Source organism: Rattus rattus, chromosome 11, assembly GCF_011064425.1.
Source record: "Rattus rattus isolate New Zealand chromosome 11, Rrattus_CSIRO_v1, whole genome shotgun sequence".
NCBI lineage: Eukaryota > Metazoa > Chordata > Mammalia > Rodentia > Muridae > Rattus > Rattus rattus.
The window spans coordinates 33,049,142-33,072,166 of record NC_046164.1 but is presented as its reverse complement, the minus strand read 5'-3'; the positions used below and the strand labels follow the sequence as shown (position 1 = coordinate 33,072,166).

Here is a 23,025-nt window from a genome sequence, read left to right as displayed (position 1 = left end):
ATCTGTAGCTGTTTCACCTTGCAATCAGTGAAAAGCAGCCAACCTTGTTTATTACCAGGAAGAAAAGAACCTTACCAGGAGCTGATGGGAACTATACTTAGGGAATTTAAATAACACATTTCATAAAGTTCTTGAATTACTCTTCCTTCCAAGCCCTGAGAAGGACATGAGTTGAGAAGAAGCTGAGAGGAAAAGAGTCACAATCTTGCTTTAAGAGTGAATTGTCTCAGCAGAATGGGCCTCAGAATGGCAAGGGTCCCCTAGTCTGTAGTCACACATGCACGAGGCAGCATTGGCTGTCCGTACACAGTAATTCTAGTAACCTGGATTTTAAAGTTATTTCTTTCAGTCAATACACATTATATCATGCGGTATTTCATACATATTTAGAATTGCCTTTGTTCGTATGTAACCCCTACTGTCCCTGCTAACTCTTTTCGGCTCCCTTCTCCCAGCCAAATTATCTGTCTTCTGGTTTTATGCCATATGTGATAGGTATAGCAATATAAGTTCTGCACATGAGGAAAAAAATGTGCAATATTTTGCCCCTCTCATGACCATCTTTTGTCAAAATAAGAAAAGTTGAATATTATTAGGCAGGGGGGTCTCTTTAAAAAGTCCTGAAAGACGACTGGAGAGACTAAGAGCACTGACTGCTCTTCCAGAGGTCCTGAGTTCAATTCCCAGCAACCACATGGTGGCTCACAACCATCTGTAATGGGATCCAATGCCCTCTTCTGGTGTGTCTGAAGACAGCTACAGTGTACTCATATACATTAAATAAATAAATCTAAAAAAGAAAAAACTAGAAAAAAATCCAGAAAGACATGAATTGCTTGTGTATTTTAAGAATCTTCACATAAACACAGGGCGGTGTTTTCACAGAACAGTGTCAAACATGGGTAGAATCGGTACTAAATACTAACTGGTCACTGCGGGTGAAGTGTTCCGTGGCTGAATCCAAGTTTAAAATTGCGTCACTAAGTGCATTTTTCCTCTTGTTTTAAAATCCTCTCCAGGGTATCTCTGGGACCAGGTGCATAACCACTTACGTAGTAATTTCCCCACGATCTTAGTAAATACTTCCTACTAAAATCCTTTTCTTAACTTAAACACAGAAGAACCCTACTGTCTACTTCTCCTAAGCCAGAGCTCCTAAAGAGGGTGAGGTTCTTTCTTTTAGTGATTCTTGTTTTGTTTTGATTTTGTTTCTCTAAAACAGGTTCTTTGTAGCCGGGGCTGTCCTCTGCCCACCTGCTCCTTCCTCGGCCACCTGAGGTAGATCACAGGTGTGTGGTGGCAGCCCCTGAAGCTTATGGTCTTGTTGAGAATCTGTTGGAATTTTAGGTTCAAGCTCGGATGGGGGGCGGGGGGAGGCGCACAATGTAATTTGAGGCCAGTGCTTAGATGCCCCTTAAAATTCTATCTCTAGCCAGGCAGTGGTGGTCCATGCCTTTAATCTCAACACTTGGGGAGGCAGAGGCAGGTGGATTTCTGTGAGTCACAGCCTGGTCAGCCTGGTCTTCAAAGTACATTCCAGCACAGCCAGGGCTACACAAAGAAACCCTGTCTCAAAAAAACCAAAAATAAATAAATAACCAAAGAAATAATAAATCCATCTCCAAACAGACGATGGGACCAACAGAGCACTCCTCTATAGTGCTCGCCCCCCAAGGAATTTATTTTTTCTCTGTGAAAACTCGATTCAACCTTGCCGAATAGTCTTGGACACGGGTGTAGTACAGGAGGATTGAATGGACCACAATAGAACACCATGTGACTAACAGGAGAGGCACTGCTAAAGACAGATGCCCCAGGACCTGATGCCCAAGGGCTCACAGACCCAGGAACTAAGCCTCTGTGTTGCTTGGCAACTGAGCTACCGTTGCACATGCGCAGAGGTCCCGTTCGTGCTTGGCCTGTCCTTGGAGCGTTAGAGACCACTGGCCAGAGCTGGCTGGTTCCCTCTGCCAGCCTGGAGGAAGTTTGAGGGGCACAAGAGAACATCATGCAGGTGAGGGTCAGGCCGTAGGGTGACCTTGGAGCCCTGAGCCGGGTAAGCCAGCTAGCTCCAAGCTGAGGGGTGTAAATGGAGCGGTGTGGGCGGTCCGCAGAGGTAGGGTCTAACATTTGTTCTTGGTAGATGCTATTTTGTGCGGCTCTGTTTAGTTTTGAGAGAATGCCGTTTTTTCGATATCCGTGAGTCTAGTGTGAGGTTAAAAGAAACACTTCGGTGTTCAATATTGCTGTTTACCTCCCAGTCCTAGAAATCCAAATGCTGTGCAAATTTTTAATTACGAAAGAAGTACCATTGTCCCAGGCGGATTCAGTTATGCTCCTTCATGTCCTTTTAAAAGAAGGCATGGGAGGGTGTGCATTGCTGTGAGCTGGCTCAGTGGGTTAAGGTGTTTGCTGCCAAGCCTGATGACCTGAGTTCGATCCATGGCACCTACGAAGTGGAAAGTGAGAACCAACTCCTTACAGATGGTCGTAACTCACCATAGGTGCTGGGAATTGAACTCAGGTTCTCTTTTAAGAGCACCGAGTGCCCATAACCAATGAGCCATCTTTCCAGCCCTTCGAGTTCTTTATAATAGTTTTAATTTAGAAAAATAAGAATCTCCTCCCTCTGTTCCTCCATTCCAACCTTTCTCACCCCCTTTTCTCCTTTTCTCAAAGTAAAATCCTCACTTCTGACATAAGAAATCGATTTCTCTTCCATGCTCCCAAGTGAAGTGAATCCAGTGTTTTGTTTTGTTTTGTTCTGGTTGGTTGGTTGATTGGTTGGTTGGTTTTCATGGGAACTTTGGGCGGTCGGGTAGATCCTACACTTCATTAAGCCATTTTAACCTCAGTTCACATGGGATCGGGTCCTTTGGCATTGGGCCGGTTGTTAGCAAGTGCATTTGAACAGCTAGCCCGGCTTTCCATCTGCTTTTCGGGAATTCTGCTGAAGTGGAACCAGCGGGAAGCAGCAGCTCGCTGACCTCTCCTAGCCATTGTTGTTGTCGTTGTTCCTTGATTTAGTCAGCAGGCATTCCTTATGCTTTAAACACAGGCCTGTTCTATGAGAGTGTTTGCGAGAACGATAAAGACAGCACACAGTGTGGCAAAAATACCTTCGCCGTTTGTGAAAATAGATTGTGGGCCCTATCTCTGCTAGATAACATTTCTTAATAATTCTAAAAGCATAGGTAGGGCGTCCTTGAACACTGTTATAATAGGTCACATTGAAATGAAGTCTAGATCAGTTTGAAAAGAGCAGTTGGGGAGTTTGAATACAGCTATAAGAATATACTCCCATGACTCCCAAGAAGAGTGCTTTATCAAGAAAAACCCAAGTCAGATGCAGTTCAGTGCATAAGGACGGCTCTTGGGTCAACAACACGGTCTCAGATGCAGCCGTCAAGACTGGGTTGGTTGGAGTGAAGGGGTAAAGTTGGCTATGATTCTAATTCTTTTCAGTAATCTCTTGTAAGGCATCCAACAGAGCTAAAGGAAAGAAAGTACCAGGTGATTGTGAAATGCAGAAAGTGTTCTTAAAAAGTGATTGTTGGCTCAGTGGGTGAAGGTGCCTGCTACCTGGCCCCAATGATGCAAAGTCTTATGACCTGAGTTAGATTCCTGGGACCCATGTAAAGATAATGCCCTATGACCTCCACATGTCACGGCACATGTGATTTCATCCCCCAAACCACAGACACACACACACATACAGAGATCTATATATGTATATATCTATATATCTAAATCTATCTGTATATACATATTTATATACCTAATATATATATATATATATATATATATATATATGAGAGAGAGAGAGAGAGAGAGAGAGAGAGAGAGAGAGAGAGAGAGAGAATAAAACTAAAGTTTCAAGGAAAAAAAGATACTAGAATTTCTGGCAACAGTTGGCTAGGTCAATATATCCTTCTGAATAAAAATAAAAATGTCTAGAGTGGGAACTATAGCAGAAGCATCTACAAGGTCATCTAAGAGACTCAAAGGGAACCCCTAGATGTGTCAGATGTGACCTAATATGAAGAAAAACTTACATCAGAATGAAGGGGAAATGGAAAACCGTAGAACCTTAAGGTGCCTAGGACCTCAGAATAGGCAAGTCTGGTACGACCGTAGGAGACCAGATGCTATCAGCCCAAACCTCTCCAGCATAAGAATTCTTTTGAGCTGGTACTACAAGAGAAGCTCTGAAAACAGAAATCATTCTTTTGAAAGGGGAATTGATGTCCCTAAAGAAATCTCCAGGTGTGGTATATTAGTCTTGTGTGTGTGTAGCAGAAAGCTGGTTCTAATTCATAGTGAATGATGCCCGAGAGGATACTGATATGGGCATGAACAAACTCCTCCCTGCTTTCTAGCCTCATCCTAGAAATCAACTCCCAGGACCCTCTCTTGTTTCAGCAGAAGACAGTAAGTAAACCTGGGTTTCAGCCCACCTTCTGAGATTCCCTCATTGCGATATTCATCTTAATAAAGTTCTGTTTTACTACATTATATTCCAGAATTTGTGTCTCACCCTCAACGCCTGTTTTGCACTCTTCAAACCCAGTTTTAGCAAGATTTATACATTTGCAGTTTGGTCTTGGGTACAATTTGCAGAGTAAGTGAGAACTGAAGTCTCTGATTTACCCAAGGATAGGACACAAGCAGGAGGTTGAAGTGAGACCTTTGTGTGCGGAATCCCAGGCAGGCTGTCCTGACAATTAGTGGTCAGGGATCAAACCTGCCCCTCAGGTAGTGTTAGTCCATGACAGCTTTCCCATGGACTTATAATAACATTTTGTGTTCAGTCTTTACAAATTCCCACCAATCAGTTTCCAAAGACAGCATGCAGAACCCAGCCAAAGGTATAGATCACCCAAAGAACCGGGCGGCAGTCATGAGCTGGCGAGGACAATGACTTACAGAGATTTCCAGTGTTGGGATGGACGGAAGCCAGCTATGAAACAAAAGTGCTCATTGTAATCCAAAAACGTCTACAGGAAGGAGTTGAAGAAAGACCATAAAATTTCTATAAAAACGTTTCTACATGTTAACAATAAAAAACACTCCCATTTATCTTAATACCAGAGAGAATAGAATACAATGGTACAAACTGAAGACTTACGTGAACAAATGTATAAACCAGGGCCGGAAACAAAGAAGACAGAAAAGTGAAGACACACCCCTTAGTACTGTAGATGGGGCACCCCTGTCACCTAGATGTAATGCTTGGATTGGAAACAAATGCTTGCCTTCATTAAGAGAAAATGATGTAAAATCAGCTCAAGGGGAGAGATGAGTTTGTTAATAACTTGGGACAAACGTGAAGTGATCTATGTTTCTCTGCCCAGGCCATAGAAATGTTTAAAGATTAAATAAAAGCTAAGGAATCTATATCCACATGGGGTCACCATAGTTGTCCTCCTGGGGGATGGGAAGCCCTGAAGGGATGTGGGATGGGTGTGCATGGCCGTGCTTTACCGTTCTGTACCGTGCGTTTATAAATGCCCAAAATGCTTGTTTTTATAGTATGTATTTTTTCAAGTAAAAAATACTTGATATTTGGGTCTGCTGGCTCATAAAGCCAACCTAGGTGTCCGAGTGAGACTTTATATTTAAAAAGAAAAGGGCTGCCAAAACCCCAAGACTGGACAGGCCACAGGCTTCAGGGAAAACCAAATATTCTTGTCTGGGGTGGAATGACACTAACACCATTCTGCCGCACTCAGATCAGAGAATGACACTAACACCATTCTGCCGCACTCAGATCAGAATCTCGCTCAGTTACCACTGAAGCTTCCTCCTGCAAAGGAGAGGGAGTCCATACAGAGACCCACAACCAGACCGTGTGCGGAGACTGAGAGGTCTGGAACACTCAGCCCTAAGTGGATTATCTTCACCAAATCTCTCCCTTCGGACCTCTGGGAAGGGGGTGGTGTGGAAGATACCAAGGAAACAGTGTCTTCCAGACACAGCAGGACTGACACACATGTGAACGCAGAGCATGAGGTAGCATGCACAGGGCCTGCACAGGTCCAGGCCAGAAGGGGCCCCGGTGCTAGGAGAGGAAGTGGAGAGGGTCGCTCATCCCTAACCAAGAAGCTACCTTTAACTGACAACTACTTGCAAAGGACAATGTAGTTTTTTCCTTTGGGGGTCTCAGTGGGTATGTAAGATATATTTAAGGGCAGGCCTCATGCCCAGTAGTAGAAGGCAAACACAAAACACTCTAGTGTGTGTATGTGTGTGTGTGTTGTGTGTGTGTGTGTGTGTGTGTGTGTGTCTGTGTCTACCATGGTTTTTTCTTTTTTTATTATTATTCCAGTTTTGGTTTTGCCTGTTTTCTAAAGGTGTGGAGTTGGATGGGCTGAGAGAACCTGGGAGGATTTGAGGGAGAGGAAACAATGATCAGAATATAGTGTATGAAAATAAACAAATAAATAAATATCATTTTCCATTTAAAAATTAAAAAAGGGGGCTGGAGAGATTGCCTAGTGTTAAGAACACTTCCAGTTTTCCCACAGAGTGCTCACAACCACATGTGAATCCTGTTTCAGGGAATCTAATGCCTTCTGCTTCTGTGGGCACAGCATGAGTGTGTGGTGCACATAGATTCACACACGTATACACACACACATGTATGCAAATCATAAATAAATAAATAAATAAATAAATAAATCATAAATAAATAAAATAAATCTTGAGGCCAAAACAACTAAAATCCCTTTTGCACACTGCTCAGGCTCACAAGCTCTAGGCTGTGTTCTTCTGGGTTGAAAGTAAGATGCTGACTTGCTAGTCTCCTGTCACAGGCCTCAACACCCGACTCATTGAAAACGTGGCACTGCTGCCTGTCAGAGGTTAGTTCAAAATATCTGCTCCTAGGAGTCAAAGGTACACATATTGAAGGTAAAGCCATTGTTCAAGGCCAGTGTTTTCTTCTAAAGCTATGAAACTGAGAAAAGCTGGTAGGACCTTGATGTATACCGTTCTTGACATTTTTAGTGTCTAAAAAACTCTAAACATACATATTTCCAAAAGCCAAGGAGAAAAAGGAATGTACACACTGGGGAATCACTAGTTTCCCGGCTCACACAGGACTATAAGCTGTAAGCTAAAGTAAACCCTTTCCCAAATTCCTTTGATTGTCATTGTGATTGCTGTCTCATCACAGCAACAGACCCTGACCAGAACGGCAAACACGTATGTATCGAAACCATGTGCAGGCCGTGCCCTTGGAGCTCAGGATATTGGGCCTCCACAGATGGAGTTTGGATGATTGTGAGCCAACATTTTGGGCTGGAAACCTAACTCAGGCCACCAGGCTTGTGTGCTGAGTTAGTGCCTCTACCAGACCAGCCGGCTGGCCATCGTCTTAGACGATCCTTTTACAGACGCCTCTGTACGCTGAGGACAGATGTGCCCTGCTAACCACAGCACGCGGCCCCGTTCTTGGTGGGAGAAGCAGGCTTGTTCCTGAAACCTCAGCTCCACAGACAGCTCTGTATGTGACAGGCCGATGCCTGTCAGTTTTATCAGCCCATTTTACACTGCACAACTATGCTAAAAGACTCTTTTTTTGTGTGTAGGATCCAAATGAAGATACAGAATGGAATGAAATTTTAAGGAATTTTGGCATTCTTCCTCCAAAAGAAGAACCAAAAGATGAAATTGAAGAGATGGTGTTGCGCTTACAGGAGGAAGCAATGGGTACGTGGGGCTGCATGAAGGGGGCATGCACTGAAGGGAGTAAAATATATCTCATGAAACACAGGAGAGGGAATTAGATACCATTTAATATTCATGCTGCCTGTCCATTCAAAATGGCTGATTTGTGTGTCGAAAGGCACATGTCCATTAGTAAAAGTGCAGAGACAATGCTATGAAACCAGAGACGTTTTTCTACCTGTACTTCGAGTCACCTTTTCTTTGTTCATCTACATAGTATCTTAATCATTAGTCCTTTCACGCGTACTTGGGGAAAACCTAAATTTATGGGATCTAATTGATTTTCCCATCTACTCTTGCAAGTGTCCTGTCAGTTCTGTGAACTTTGAGGGAACAAACAAACAAACAAACAAACAAACAAAAAATGCTCCCATTACAGTTTATGTAATGTGTAGGCACATTTTAGCTGGTCACTACGGGTTTGCTAAAGGCACTGTTGATCTCCATTACTTACAGTTTGGGTTGTAGTTTGGGAGTTTTTTGTTTGTTTATTTGCTTTGTTTTGTTTTCTAGATGTTGATTGTAAAGTAAAAATAATGTTTGTGCAGTTTGATCACCTAAGATTTCCATTTTAGTTAAGCCATATGAGAAGATGACACTTGCACAGCTGAAAGAAGCAGAAGACGAATTTGATGAAGAAGACATAAAAGCTATAGAAATATATAGGTACGGCAGTGTGGTGCTCTGGGGTCTTTCCATGGGAACGTGGCTGGCAGGCTTACAAAAATCTACTTAATGCCGCAACTTGCTTTTCTCTTGCTGCTTTCACAATTCTGCCTTTTGACTCAGCCGTGTCAGTACGTGGGTATCTTTGGGTTTATCCTACTTGCAGTGTATCTGGTGTGTTGGATTTTGAACTTGCATCTTTAATCACATTAGGGAAGCTGTCAGCCAAGAGTTCTGAAAGCATCGTGAGTCTCTCTACGAGTCCGCTGCTTTGGGGGCTCCCACAATACTAGGCTGACCTGCTGGACAGGGACCCGCAGGCCCTTTAGACAGTGTTCACTCTTCGTTCTCCTTTTAAGTCAGTGCTTCTGGGTTAATAATAGCAATAGTCCTTCCTCCCTTTTGATCTTCTGACTCTTTCTTTTGCCTGCTTAAATTTGTGAAACCCTCCAGTGTGTTTTTCATTTTAGTAAATTTTCTTTAATTTCCCTAGAGGGTTGTTACCTGCGGCTCTTGTCGTATGAAATGTGTAGGAATTTTTTTTTTTTCTCATGGGGCCAGATCTTTGAACATCTGGTCTCCATTTGGTGATTCTGTCTGGGGAAGGAGCACAGCCTCGATGGGGAACTACCTCCCTGTGGGTGGGTTTTGAGAATTCATAGTCCTGCTTCTGGGGGGACTGTCTCTCTGCTTTGCCCTTGCAGCTGAGGATGTGAGTTCTCAGTTTGCTGCTCTGGCTGCTGTGCCTGGGTGCCATGATGCACTGTCAAGCCTCGGGAACCACAGGCCCAAACAAACCCTCTCTCTTATCACTGGCCTTGGTGCTACAATAGCTACAAGACACATGAACTTTGAAAATATCATAAGAATCAAATCAGAAAAAAAAAAGGCTGTATAAATAGAAAGGAAATTGTTACGTATCAGCTCTTGGTACAAATAGGAGGGAACTGTAAATGAATACAGGGTTTATTTGTGTGGATCAAAAGCTGATTGAGACTGGAGAGGTGGCTCAGTGGTCTGGAACACTGGCTGATCTTTCAGAGGACCTGGGCTCCTAGCATTGCCCATGGAGGCTCACAGCCATGTCCAGTTTCAGGGGATCTGACCCCTTCTTCTGTCTTCCATAGGCAGCAGGTAAACAAGTGGCGCACAGATACCTGTAGGCAGAACATCTATATACACAAATAAAATAAAAATAAATTAAAAATATTTGAGTTAAATCATGGTGATTGTTTTTCAACTGTTTTGGTTTTGCTTTTCGAGACAGGGTTTTTCTGCATAGCCCTGGTTGTCCTGGAACTCAGAGATCCACCTGCCTCCTCTTCCTCCTTTCAAGCTCCTTCACTTTTTGATCCATGTCCTGCAGCTCCCTTGGGTGGCTCTTTCCCAGGCAGTGACTGTGGCCTGGACACTTTGCAACAGGGCTACATCAGAATTTAGAATCCTGTACCTCAGAATTCCATGGGAGTCAGGGATCTGTGTAGACACTGCCCAGGACACCAGAGGACTGAGTACCAGAAACAGATCCTTCACGCTCACTCCTCTCTCGTTGGATGCAATCTAGTCTCCCAAGGAGGCTTGCAAGAGTAGTCTTCCTGCAAGCTGCAGAGGAATCTATAATGATGCGTAGGTTCTAACCGAGCCGAGGGGTAAGATAAAGAGGTGACAAATAACCTAGTCTACAAATTAGGGACACAAATGCCACTGGGTAGATGACCAGCTGTGAAATAGCAAGTGAATTAATTAAACCCAAGGTTCCTACAGCTAAAAGGGGAAAAAAGTCTAGACTCGCCAGTGAACAGATCTGCAGCATACTTCGGTAGTAAATACACTAAAGTGTCTTCTTTGACGTAGCTTCTTCCTCTTTCTCTTGATGCGAGTTACAGTGGCCCAGGAGCTAGAAGCTAAAGCAGCAAGGGTAACATGTGTTTGAGCTCAGCGCTATAGTAAATGGAGAGCAATAAATAAATAAGCCTAAAGCTTATTTAAGTGGACCTAGAATGTGTGTCCTAACACTGGAGCCATTGCTCTGGCTTCGGTTTCTCATCCTCCCGTCGTTGCTAGGGAGCCTGATTCCTGGTGCCAGCAGTTGTCATTGTGCCTCTGAGTCTCAGAGTAATATGATACTTGGGCCAACAGTCGGAATCTAGATTCCCCAGTTTCTGGATTGCAGCAGAGAAAGCCTTGGCAGACCAGTTTTGCAGTGTTGTTCAGGGAGTCATTCCTGGTTGGCCAGCCTAAGGCCTCCTCCTCCTCAGAAAGTTTGCAAAGTGCTTAATTTCCCAGGTTAAGTTCCTTTCTGCCTCAATAGCTAGAGGGCTTTCTGTCTGTGTAGAGAATCACAATTGCTTTGATTGTTCAGTGCAAAATGCAGGCCACTGAACAGCTCCGTCTTTCTGACAGCAGGCCTAACGCCCATGTGTTAACCTTTCCAGTGAAATAGCCAGGGAAGATGAGGGGGAGGGAGAGGTTGACAGTTACCAATAAGAAGGGACCTAGCTGTAGACCTATTGTTATTCTCCTTGGGTTTCATTGTGTTTGACTTCATTGTTACGCAAAGTGACTTTTCAGCCGGCTGCTTCTAACATGCAAAATGAGGCCAGCGTGTTCTGAAGCCGGCTTGGGAGGCTTTGTTTGCTTTAATACTAGTGTGATCAGGACATGATTGCCACGGAAGTTACCATTCTCCTGAGGAAGGGCCGCACCTCAGCACGCGGGGCCACAAAGGAAGCACCTGAATAGGTCAGGATCAAAAGCCTCAAGAAAATCCCTGACACAGCCTCTGCTGTTCCTTGTGGGAACGGAGACACAAGGCAGTAGTGAGCAGGCTTATGATTGGCCAGTTGAATCATTTAGCTGGGTTCTGAGTGGTCCTGGGTTCTAGGATGACTAGGGCAGGGAGCCTTATATGAAAAAAAAACAAAACGACAACCACAGAAAGAGCAGATTGACACCAGGCATGGTGGCACGTGCCCAAAGCCACTTGTGAGGCTAAGGTAGGAGGATTAGCTGAGCCAGGGAGTCTGAGACCAGGCCCAGCAACACAGCCAGACCTTGCCTCAAAAAATCAGAGAAAATAAAAGGCAACCGAGGGCGCGCTCTCAGAGCCGGCTGGCTGTCTGGCGTTTGAAGGGGGTGTTGTCTGGCAAGCGTTTGTTCTTCCTCTTGGAGCCAGCTAGTTCTGAGTGAGTGTTCCCCGAAGGATTAGCGAAGCTCTAGATTCCAGAACATCAAGAATGCAGAAAGTGAGGGCCGGCGGAATGGCCCAGTGGGTACTCGCAGCCAATCCCCATGGATGTGTTTGAAAAAGATAAAGGGAGGATTCATCCCCGGTTTGGGCACCAATGTTGTGTTAATAAAAAGATAAAGAGAGGGGGGATTATGTTCTATGGGGGTCTGGGAGAAGGGGGTGCAGTAGCGGGCCCATTCTTTCCCACTGAGGGACCAGCCACAGGACCTTATAGTATAGAATAGAGTTTATTCAGGGAATGGGGAGGGGACTTAAGAGGGTAGTAGGGGCACAGGGAGAGAGAGAGAGAGAGAGAGAGGAGAGAGAGAGAGAGAGAGGCCGTGAGCAGGTGGTGAGAAGTGGGGAAGGGAATGGGGAGAGAGGGGACAGAGAGGGGGGAGGGGGAGGGGAGGAGGCTAGCAGGCTCCTTTATAGTGTCAGTCATACCTAGGTTGCCAGGTAACTGTGGGGGTGGAGCTTAGACAGAAAGCTAGCACCCATGCCTCCAGTTTGTTCCCTGAAACCCATCTGCTGGAAGGAGAGGACCAACTCCTGCAAGATAGTGTCTGATCTCCACACATGTGCAATGGCATGCACAGGTATGCGCATGCACACGTACATAGGCACACACATACATATATACGTATGCTAAAATGTAACCATTTCTAAAAGAATACAGAAAATAAGATGGCGTTATAAACAGAAACATGAGGAAGTGCCCTGAGCAAACTGAAGCATAGGAACCTATAGGTGTGTTGTAGCTACTCGAGTTTACTTAATAAACCAAGCATGGCTTAATCATCAAACTATGCAGACTTTGAGAGTTATGGACCAGGGTTTAACATTCCATGTGAATGAATAAATAATAAACATTTATCAGCCCCACCTGGCACACACTGCTGAGAAGTCACCACATTCCGTCTTCCTGCCGTGACAACACCTCACAGAGGCAACCCAAGGAAAGAAAGGTTGGTTTTGGCTCATTGGCTGAGGGCACAGTCCGACACGGTAGTCACATCATGGCTGCAGGAACTGGAGGAGGTGGAGATGATCGTGGAAGCTCAGCTCGCTCCCTCCTCTTTAGACGGCCCCGGCCCGGCCCATGGAACAGTGCCTGCTACATTCAGGACTGACCTTCCCTCCTTCCTCAGCCCTTTCTGGAAATGCCACCCTCTCCCAGCATATGCAGGGTGGTTCCTACTGCAGTCGGTTGATGGTGAAGATCTCCTGTTACATCACTTAATACCCAGTGGTCCCATGTGATGGGGTATTAGTGGGTTTTGTCATGCAAAGATAGAGGAAATAGAATCTAAAGGTAAATAAGTTGCCCACTGCTGGAGCGGACATTTAAACCCTGTTTAGTCTGATGGTAGAGGTCAGATTCTTAAACATCTCCTTGCTGCCACTACCTGTAATAAATTTATTTTAATAATGTCCGCAAAGGCTTTGGGCTACATAACAGCCTGCTATTTTATAGGCATATAACTGGGGGTAATAGTACTGACTTCATCAATGTTTGTAAGGACTAAATTAGTTAGCGCACTTGAAGTCGTGCCTGACAACGCCACAAGCCTCAACAGTATACTGTTACTCAGAGTATTTATTCTGATAAAAAACTTTTTAGTACACAAGAATTTGCAGCAGGCTGGGGAGATGGATCAGAGGTTGTGAGCACTGGCCGTTTCTCCAGAGGACTCAAGCACAGCTCCTGGCACCCACATGATGGCTGCTTATAAACATCTGTAATTCCAGCTCTTGGGGATCTAATGCACCCTTTTGGCCTTTGCAAGCATGGATGCAGTGCACAGACATTACATGCAGGCAAAATACTCATGCACATAATACAAATAAATAATTTTGTAAAAAAAAAAAAAAAAAAGAAGGAAAGAAAGGAAAGAAAAAGAAAAAAAGAAAAGAAAAATAATTTGCTGGCCCAATACCTAAATGACCTACTGTTGTGCGACAGAACTTGTCCTGGAGAGGTAGGAAACATCTACTCACCCCAGATGGAAAACCCATAGTAGAAGAAAGCGCCAGAGTCCAACAGTGAACCAATGAGTTTCACTGGGGCTACTCACAGGAGCAGAAGTGACTCAAAGACAGTTGCATCACCAAGGGATTACCCCCCCACACACATGGGTTCAGCTTACAAAGCAGGGAGCCCGGAGCACATTGCATGGCCTGCAGGCAGCTCAGCAGGGTCTCGAGTCTCTTCTCCCGTATCCATCAATTGATCTAAACCTCTTCCAGGCAACTGGTCTGGTCTGAGGGTCTTCTTTGAGGCATTGCTTGTCTGAGAGTCTTCCTTGCAGTGTTTACTGCTTACACTGGCAGGGAGGGGACTAGTGAATCTAGTCAATTTCAGGGACTTCCTGAAAGCTATTTTTGAGTTTTTTACCTTCCTGCTTAAGGAGTTTCTCTGCAGGTTGGAATGTTTCAATCTCCAGGAACCTGTTACACAATACCTAGTCTTAAGTAAAAATAATTTCAAAGTCAGTAGTAAAGTTCTTACCATCTCCATACATACATTAGTGCTAATTCTCATACAAAAAGAAGAATGGATTTCTATGCTCCTTAGGGGTCAGTCAGTCATTCACAGTGCTGATATGTATGGGCATCATATTCGTTACTCTAAATTATTACTGGATATTGATTGACCATAAAAAAACACTTTGGTGATGGAGAGATTGTTCAGTTGTTATGGATGCTTACTAACGTTGCAGAGGACCTGGGTTCAGTTCCTGGAGCTCCCATCAGATGGCTCATAACTGACTATAACTCCAATACAAGGGAATCAGGGGCCCCTTGGCCTCCTTAGGCACATGCAAGCACCTGGAACACAAACTCACAGACAGACAGACAGACAGACACACACACACACACAAACACACATACTCGGAGAGAGAGAGGGAGGGAGAGAATAAAATAAAAGAATGTAATACTTGTGTAATTTTTTTTATAGAGAAAAGCGGTTACAGGAATGGAAAGCACTCACGAAGAAACAAAAATTTGGGGAATTGAGAGAAATTTCTGGAAATCAGTATGTAAATGAAGTCACAAATGCAGAAAAAGACTTGTGGGTTATAATTCATCTATACAGATCAAGGTAATCATACAATACTTCAGAATGCTGGTGTTGTGATTCTCTCAAAACACTCCTAGCTTTAAGGTCTGTGATGACTATGATGAGGAATATTTAAGAAAGAGAAACATGTATTCACATGAATACATTATAGAATTTTTATCTTTAGGGATGGAATTAAGTATGCTAAAATATTTTCATTTCTAATCTATAGAATGTTACATTTGTAAGAGAAATTATCACTGTTTGGTAATTAAGATCTATATCTGTCCTCTCCTTCCCCGCTTATCTGTGCTCAAACTTGGCCAGGCATGGTCTTGAACTCATGACCCTCCTTCCACTGGCCAGAGTTGGAGACTAGTGAGCAGCATCGGATGTGTTTTACGTGTACTGGGGATCAACCCCTGGGTGCCCTGCTTGTTAGGCAAGTCTTCGGAGAAGGGAAAGTGAGAACCCAGGAGAGACAAACAAACTAAAGCCAAGGGGTGTGGAAGAAAGTGAAGGTGTATATTTGGGGGTGGGTGGGCGGGGTCAGCTCTGACCTCATCTGCTCAAGCTCATCCTGATAGACTAGGAGTGGGTTGGAGGGTGGGTGAGTTCTGTGATGAATGAAGCAGGAAGCACTGGAAGGTTGGGATCCTGCTTTCAATCAGTTTTAAATTTTAGATGAGAAATTACTCTGGACACTGGGATTCAGGATGTGGAAGACTGTGGGTGAAATGATCAATTAGTGTAAGGGGAGTCAAAGAAGTGTGAGATTAAGAACTCTGGATATGAGCACCTGGGACATTAACCCAATCAGTGACAAGTGTCAGATCCTTGCATTTCAGCCTAGGCCTGACCCAGACTCCCTACACACATCATGGTTTTTCTTTGTGTTGCTATGGTCTTTCATCTAGGAACTGGCTCAAAGTGATGCTAAGTGGAATACAGTTTACCAAATTAGGTACCAGACTCCCATGGTACTAGCATCATTCCCAGACAGTAGTGGAATTTCCAATAAAAATCAGAGGACTCTAATACAGAACATCTTTGTTAAAGGTCACAGCACAGGACATAAATATGCTTTTACATAAAAAGTAAAGATCTATATTGTGCAAAAAAGAGATTTTATTAATTTCACTAGCCTAAGAAGAGTGGTCTGTGTTTGAAGTATACTGTGTATATTTACTCTTTAGTGTCCCGATGTGTTTGGTGGTTAACCAGCATCTGAGTGTCCTAGCAAGAAAGTTTCCAGAAACCAAATTTGTTAAAGCCATCGTGAATAGCTGCATTGAACACTACCATGACAACTGTTTACCAACAATTTTTGCTTATAAAAATGGTCAGATAGAAGGCAAATTCATTGGAGTTATAGAATGTGGAGGGATAAATCTCAAGCTAGAAGGTAATGATGTTTGTTTCTAAATGTTTACAAAACTAACGAGTGAAAACTTCTCTAGATGAACAAGTATGAAAGTTTATTTTTTTTGAGATTAAGTTTTCCCCCTTAATTTTCTTCTCTTCTTAAGATTTGAACAATCATTTTAGTGTGCATGAGTTTGTGTGCCTAGTGTGTTTGTGTCCCTGTGTCAATGTGCATGTGCAGTGCCCAGGGAAGCCAGAAACAGGTGGCACAGTCCCTGAAACTAGAGTTACAACCACCCATGATCTGCCATGTGGGTGCTGGGATCTGTCTCTCCAGCCATTTCTCCAGCCCCCATTCAATTCCCTTGTTAATTCTCTCCACAGCAGCTGTCCTCTTGTCATTTATATCATAGCACCTTTCTCTTAAAATTCTTAATGATGTCTGTCTAAAATAACTTTAAAGTGTAAATCATCAGGTGTAGAATCCAGTCCATCTCTGTAACTCTTTGGCAGTTCTGTATAATGTCTGCTTTAGCCAGGCTGGGCTCAGTCCCTACAGATCCCAGACACCCCTCTGTGCTCACACTGTCTGGAATAGTCCTTCCTTGTACCTACATCCCTTATCTTTACTTATCCTCCTGGTCTAATCCCTAGCCACCACCCCCTCCCCCGGTCTCCTCACTTGCATTTATCCCAACCTCCACATACTCCTGGACTCTTCCTCTTCTCTGTGGACTTTCTGCCCTGCACATTCTCCGTGGCCCCCTGCTTTGTTGATTGATAATTCCCCATGAGTCTTCATCGGTGGAACAGGTGAGGAAAAACAGTTTTCTTTCTATTACTTTCTTTCCTATAGCATACAGCATAGGACTCTTTTTAAACCTTTTTTTTTCCTCCTGAAGTTATCCCTTTGTCTTTCGGATGCCTGGATACCGTTTTAACCTACTTCATGAAGCTGAAGCATTCATATTGTGTGTTGCTGTCACTTTCATCCATCTCTACAGTTCTTAGCATCTTGTATAATGAAACTCTAGACACATTAAACAGGAACCTTCCCTCCCTGTCTGAGGGTTTTACTACTGTGAACAGACACCATGGCCAAGACAACTCTTAGAAAGGACAACATTTAATTGGGGCTGGCTTACAGGTTCAGAGGTTCAGTCCATTATCACCAAGGCAGGAGCATGGCTGCATCTGGGCAGGCCATCTATCTTCATCTGAAGGCTGCTAGAAGACTGACTTTCAGGTAGTTAGGATGAGGGTCTTCAAAGCCCATCCCCATAGTGACACACTTCTTCCAAGGCCACACCTACTCCAACAAGGCCACACCTCCACTATTTAGCCAAACCTATTCAAACCACCACACTCCCATCCCTGGAAGCTACCAATCTACTTTTTGTCTTTATAAAGCTGATGACCTAAGACACATCATAGAAGTAGGACAACACTGGGGCTTTTCCCCTTTGTGCCTGTTTATAAGCATCGCTCAACACAGTGGTCAAGGCTTATCCCTTCCATTTAGGTCGGAACAGTGTCCCAGTGTCTGCATAGGTATTCATCCTTCATCGATGGGTGAACATCTTGATTGTTATGAATAATGCTGCTAAAAATGGATGTACAGATTATCTATTCAATAATTTTGGAAATAAACCCAAAATTCTATTGCTAGGTCATATGGTCATTCTATATTTATGTTTTGAGGGACTGAATCATTTTCTTTCTTTTTTTTTTCTTTTCTTTTTTTTTCTTTTTTTTCGGAGCTGGGGACCGAACCCAGGGCCTTGCGCTTGCTAGGCAAGCGCTCTACCCTGAGCTAAATCCCCAACCCCTGAATCATTTTCTTACTCTTTAGCCATAATATATACATGAATATACATATATGTATTTTAGCACTCAAACTAATACACATACAACACATATATACATGTATACACATAGAAATGTAAGGAGTGTTTATATTATACATTTGAAACTATTCAGTAAATGGCAGTATATCATCCTGAAACTTATATTTAAACCTCAATGATAGTTTTCTAAACTTCTTTTTTCATGTCTTAATAACTTTAAATTGTATCCTTCTCTCATTAAGTACACTTTTTTGTGTTTGTCGTTCCCTTTCTGAGAGGATGTGAGCTGATCTTAGTTTTTTCTTTTCTTTTTTTTTTTTTTTTTTTTTTTTTTTTGGAGCTGGGGACCAAACCCAGGGCCTTGTGCTTGCTAGGCAAGCGCTCTACCCCCTGAGCTAAATCCCCAACCCCTAGTCTTAGTTTTCTAATGACTGTTCTTCTTGACCATCCTTGTGCCCAGCAGTGAAAAAAAAATCTCTTTTTGGAGTTTTTACTGTTTTTTTTTTTTTAAGATTTATTCATTTATTATATTTAAGTACACTGTAGCTGTCTTCAGACACACCAGAAGAGGGCATTGGATCTCTTTACAGATGGTTGTGAGCCACCATGTGGTTGCTGGGAATTGAACTCAGGACCTCTGGAAGAGTAGTCAGGTGCTCTTAACCGCTGAGCCATCTCTCCAGCCCGATTCTTCACTTTTTAACTGTACTAGGAAGGTGTCTGCGATGGTGTTAACTGTCTACTTGATAAAAGTCCCAGCTGAGAGCCGGACTTTGGGAATGTCTCAGAGGGACTTGCTTATTATGTCAGTTGGGAGGTGCTTCCGTTCCCGAGGCAGACGATGCTGGAGTGTGTCCGAGTGAGAAAGCCAGCTGAACGCGTGTACTCACTGCTGTCCCCTAACTGCACACATAATGGACTCTGACCTGAACTGTGAACGCAAGAGACCCTTTCTCCCTTAAGTTTCTTCTGTCAGAGTATTTTATCACAGCAACAGGAAAAGAAGCAAAGGCTTTACCAATGAGAGTATTGACATCTCCCCTTATTGGCTCTGTATGCGAGTTTCCACATATCAGATCTTAAAATTGTTTTGCTGGCACGATTTTGTATATGGTGTTGGGTTTTGGCAATATTGAGGATTGAACCCAGGGCCATGGGCATACTAGACAAGTGTTCTACCTCTGAGTTATAATGTCAGTGCTACAAAAATATCCTGTGCCGTTTAAATTTGGAATAGTAGTGGAGTGAAGCGTTCTTTAGTAGGTCATTTGTTCTCTTCTTCATGCTTTGTCTTTTTGTTGAGTGACGAGTGTGTGGAGCTCTGTCCACTGCTTCTACCGCATCCCTCACAGGTTCTCGGGAGCTTACCGCCTCAGGCTGCTCTTCCCTGGGTATATGTGTGGGTATATGTGGTTGAGCCAAGCTCTTTACCACTGAGTTACACTTGCAGGCCAACATTGCTCCCCCACCCCCCTTGATACAAAGTCTGGCTTCAGACTCTTAGGCTCAAACAGTCTTTCTTTTGCCTCTCAAACAGCTAAGGCTCTAGGTCTAGGTGTACGTTTTAATTGTCAGGCAAAATTATATTAGGATAGTGAAATTTATCGATCTTTTTAGATTATACTTACCATGCTTCCCTTTAAAAATACTATTATATTATCTCCCTATATTTTCTTTTAATGGCTTTATTTTTGGCTTAGGTCTTGAATAACATTGTAATGAAGTATTAAAAAGAATGGGTCTAATTTTATTCTGTTGCCCTAATGCCATTTACTGAAATTTCATGCCCCTCTCTCTTTAAATTTATTTTTAAACTGTAAAGTATACATAATGTGAATTTTTGCAGCCTTAATCATCTTTCTCAACATATTCTACACATTTCTTTTTGAGAAGGGAATCTTGCCCAAGTTGGCCTTGAACTTGTGATCCTTCCACTTTAGCATCTCCAGTGGTAGAAGTACAGATGTGCTGCCTTGCCTTGCAATTTCTTTCCTTCTTGAGGCTAAATAATACATTTTATTTATACATTCCTCTATAGACGGACCATTAGCTCCCTTCTGTCTTTGATTTACAATTAATGCTGATACCATGAAATGAACATACAGACCCCTGCTGACCCCTGCTGTAGTTCCTGTCTCCACTCTGATACCAGAGCTGCGGTTTACAGATCACACAGGAATTCTACTTTACATTTGTTGTTGCTTTAGAAATCTCCACACAGTTTCCCACAGCAGCTGGACCACATTACACCCTACTCAACAATATGAAGGCTCCCAGGCCCTCAAGCTCGCTCTGACCAACACTGGCTAGTTTGGATTTTCGACAATAGGCATCCCGGGGCACAGAATGAGGTGTTTCCTTTTTGGCTGGAATTTAAAATGATTCAGTTTATTTCTGGGATCTCTGCTCTGTTCTGCCAGGGTGTCGTTTTGTCTTCGTATGAATAGAACGAGGTACTTAGTGCTGCTTCATATTAATGTAAATATTTCTAATGGATTAGCTGTTAGAGTCTTAGAGTGAAAAGTCATGTATTAGAATATTTATGGATTGGCCATTGCCATTTTGGTATTTTGTTTAAAATATATTTCAGTTTTCTTTACAAACATGCTGTTATACAGGATTTAGTTAATAAACATAAGAGAATGATAGATTTCCATGGACAGGCATGAAGAGACATCACCTTGTATTCTTTTTTTTTTTTTTTTTTGTTATTGATCTATTTTGGTAATTTATATTTTCCTCAAAAAAATTCTCCCATTGACGGTCTTACTTGTTTTCAGAAGTGTTGGTGTGTGTCTCTTCCCAGTCAGCCTGCTCTCTTTTTAACACGGACTTTCGATCTTCCCGAATTGCTTGGTCACGTGCACCTATACTGGGGCGTGGTTTTGTGAGGGATTTTACTTTGTGTTCATCCATCTGATGCCCAGGGGAGGATGGCTTCCTGTCAGTTTGGCTGTTACACATATGGATTCTTTGTGACTTGACTTCTTCCTTATCTCGTAGCATGACTACCCAGCACGTATAGCTATGCTACTTCTTGTTCAGAAAATCTGATTCTGATTTCCCGGCCCTCTCCATTGCTTCTGCCTTCCTATTTTTACCAAACTCTGCTATTATGTCCCTTCTTCATGCTTCTCCTCAAGTTTACACCATTTTCTCCCTCCTTTCTCTCTCTCTCTCCCCCCCCCCTTATTTGTTATGTGCAGGGCCTGGCTCCTCTGTTTCCGCTTCCTAGATGCTGGGATTACAGCGTGACCCACCACATTTGGATTATTGGTTTCTTGGTGTACACTTTTGACCTTAGTTTCAGTCATTTTAAGATGAACATTCTACCCATTTCCCCTGTTAAGTAATTCTGGCCAATGTAATTCTGATAGTCTAACACTTTGTCATTCAGTTTAAATGTATTTTCAATTCCACGTTATTAGTCTTGTACATTTATCATGGGTGTGCATTGGCATATCATAGTGTGCATGGTGTTTGTGTGTGTACTGGCAAGTCAGAGTGTGCATGGTGTGTGTGTGTGTGTGTGTGTGAGAGAGAGAGAGAGAGAGAGAGAGAGGAGAGAGGAGAGAGAGAGAGAGAGAGAGAGAGAGAGAGAGAGAGAGAGAGAGAGAGAGAGAGAGAGAGCGCATAGAATAACTTTCAGAAGTTAGTTTCCTTCCTTCACCATGTGTAGCTTAGGATCAAACTCAGGTTGTCTGTCAGACTTGGTGGCCAGCACTTTACCTGATGAGCCATTTCGCCAGCCTTAATTTCCATGCTAATTTTATCAAAGTCAACTTCTGTTTCAATTTTCCAAGATTTTTATCCAGTTTAATGATAGGTTTTTATCTATTGTAGAACTTGAATGGAAACTATCAGAAGTTGGAGCAATACAGACTGACTTGGAAGAAAACCCCAAAAAGGGCATTGCAGATATGATGGTGTCTTCCATTAGGAACGTTTCCATCTATGACAGTGACAGCTCTGGCAGTGATGCTGAGGCCAAGTAGAGCTGGTTAATAAAGAGCTTTACAATAGGGGAATGCACTGAGTGCTTTGTTTCTTGTTGACTTTATAAGATATAAATGAATCGACCTTGTTTTCATTCCTATGTAAGAATCATAGCCTACATGTCGATTGAAAAATTTTCAGGTATTTAAGAATATTGTCTCTTGCAAATATGAATATTTACTCCTTACTATTTTGTGGCTTACTTTTTCTGACTCCTGTTGGACAAAAACCAACAAGTACTTGCAGTGCTCTGTGCTGCCTAATAACTTCAGAGACATACCGACATACAGAGAGACACGCCTGGGAGGCCAGAAGGGACTACACTCTGCCCACATTTCTGACTCCAGAGGAAAACACCTAACGCCATCTGGGACCCCGGTGCATGGGGGCTCCTGGAAAAGGCTGTGCAGGCCCTCCTGGTTGCTGCCCTCACAGAGAGCTCAAAAGCAGCCCCCCACGAGCAACTTGAGCAGTGGAACCACAGGTAAGACCAACTTTTCTAGTGCAAACGACCTGTCTGGTGGACTTAGGACACAGGCCCACAGGAACAGCTGAAGACCAGTAGACAGGAAAGACTACACGCCCGAAAGCAGAACACTCTGTTCCCATAACTGGCTGAAAGAAAACAGGAAAACAGGTCTACAGCACTCCTGACACACAGGCCTATAGGATGGTCTAGCCACTGTCAGAAATAGCAGAACAAGATAACACCAGAGACAATCTGATGGCGAGAGGCAAGCGCAGGAACCCAAGCAACAGAAACCAAGACTACATGGCATCATCGGAGCCCAATTCTCCCACCAAAGCAAACACTGAATATCCAAACACACCAGAAAAGCAAGATCTAGATTTAAAATCATATTTGATCATGATGCTGGAGGACTTCAAGAAAGACATGAAGAACTCCCTTAGAGAAACGCAGGAAAACATAAACAAGTAGAAGCCTATAGAGAGGAATCACAAAAATCCCTGAAAGAATTCCAGGAAAACACAAACAGTTGAAGGAATTAAAAATGAAAATAGAAGCAATAAAGAAAGAACACAGGAAAACAACCCTGGATATAGAAAACCAAAGGAAGAGACAAGGAGCCATAGATACAAGCATCACCAACAGAATACAAGAGATA

General features: G+C 43.2%; 1 protein-coding gene across 1 annotated transcript; it reads left to right on the top strand.

Moving 5' to 3' along the window:
• The first annotated feature begins 1,902 nt into the window (after positions 1-1,902).
• Positions 1,903-21,934, top strand: Pdcl2 (phosducin like 2). Its single transcript, XM_032916405.1, has 6 exons — positions 1,903-2,014; positions 7,593-7,713; positions 8,307-8,397; positions 14,589-14,732; positions 15,887-16,095; positions 21,746-21,934. The coding sequence occupies exons 1-6, from the start codon at positions 2,009-2,011 to the stop codon at positions 21,895-21,897; spliced, it is 723 nt and encodes a 240-aa protein (XP_032772296.1). The 5' UTR covers positions 1,903-2,008; the 3' UTR covers positions 21,898-21,934.
• Positions 21,935-23,025: the final 1,091 nt, after the last annotated feature.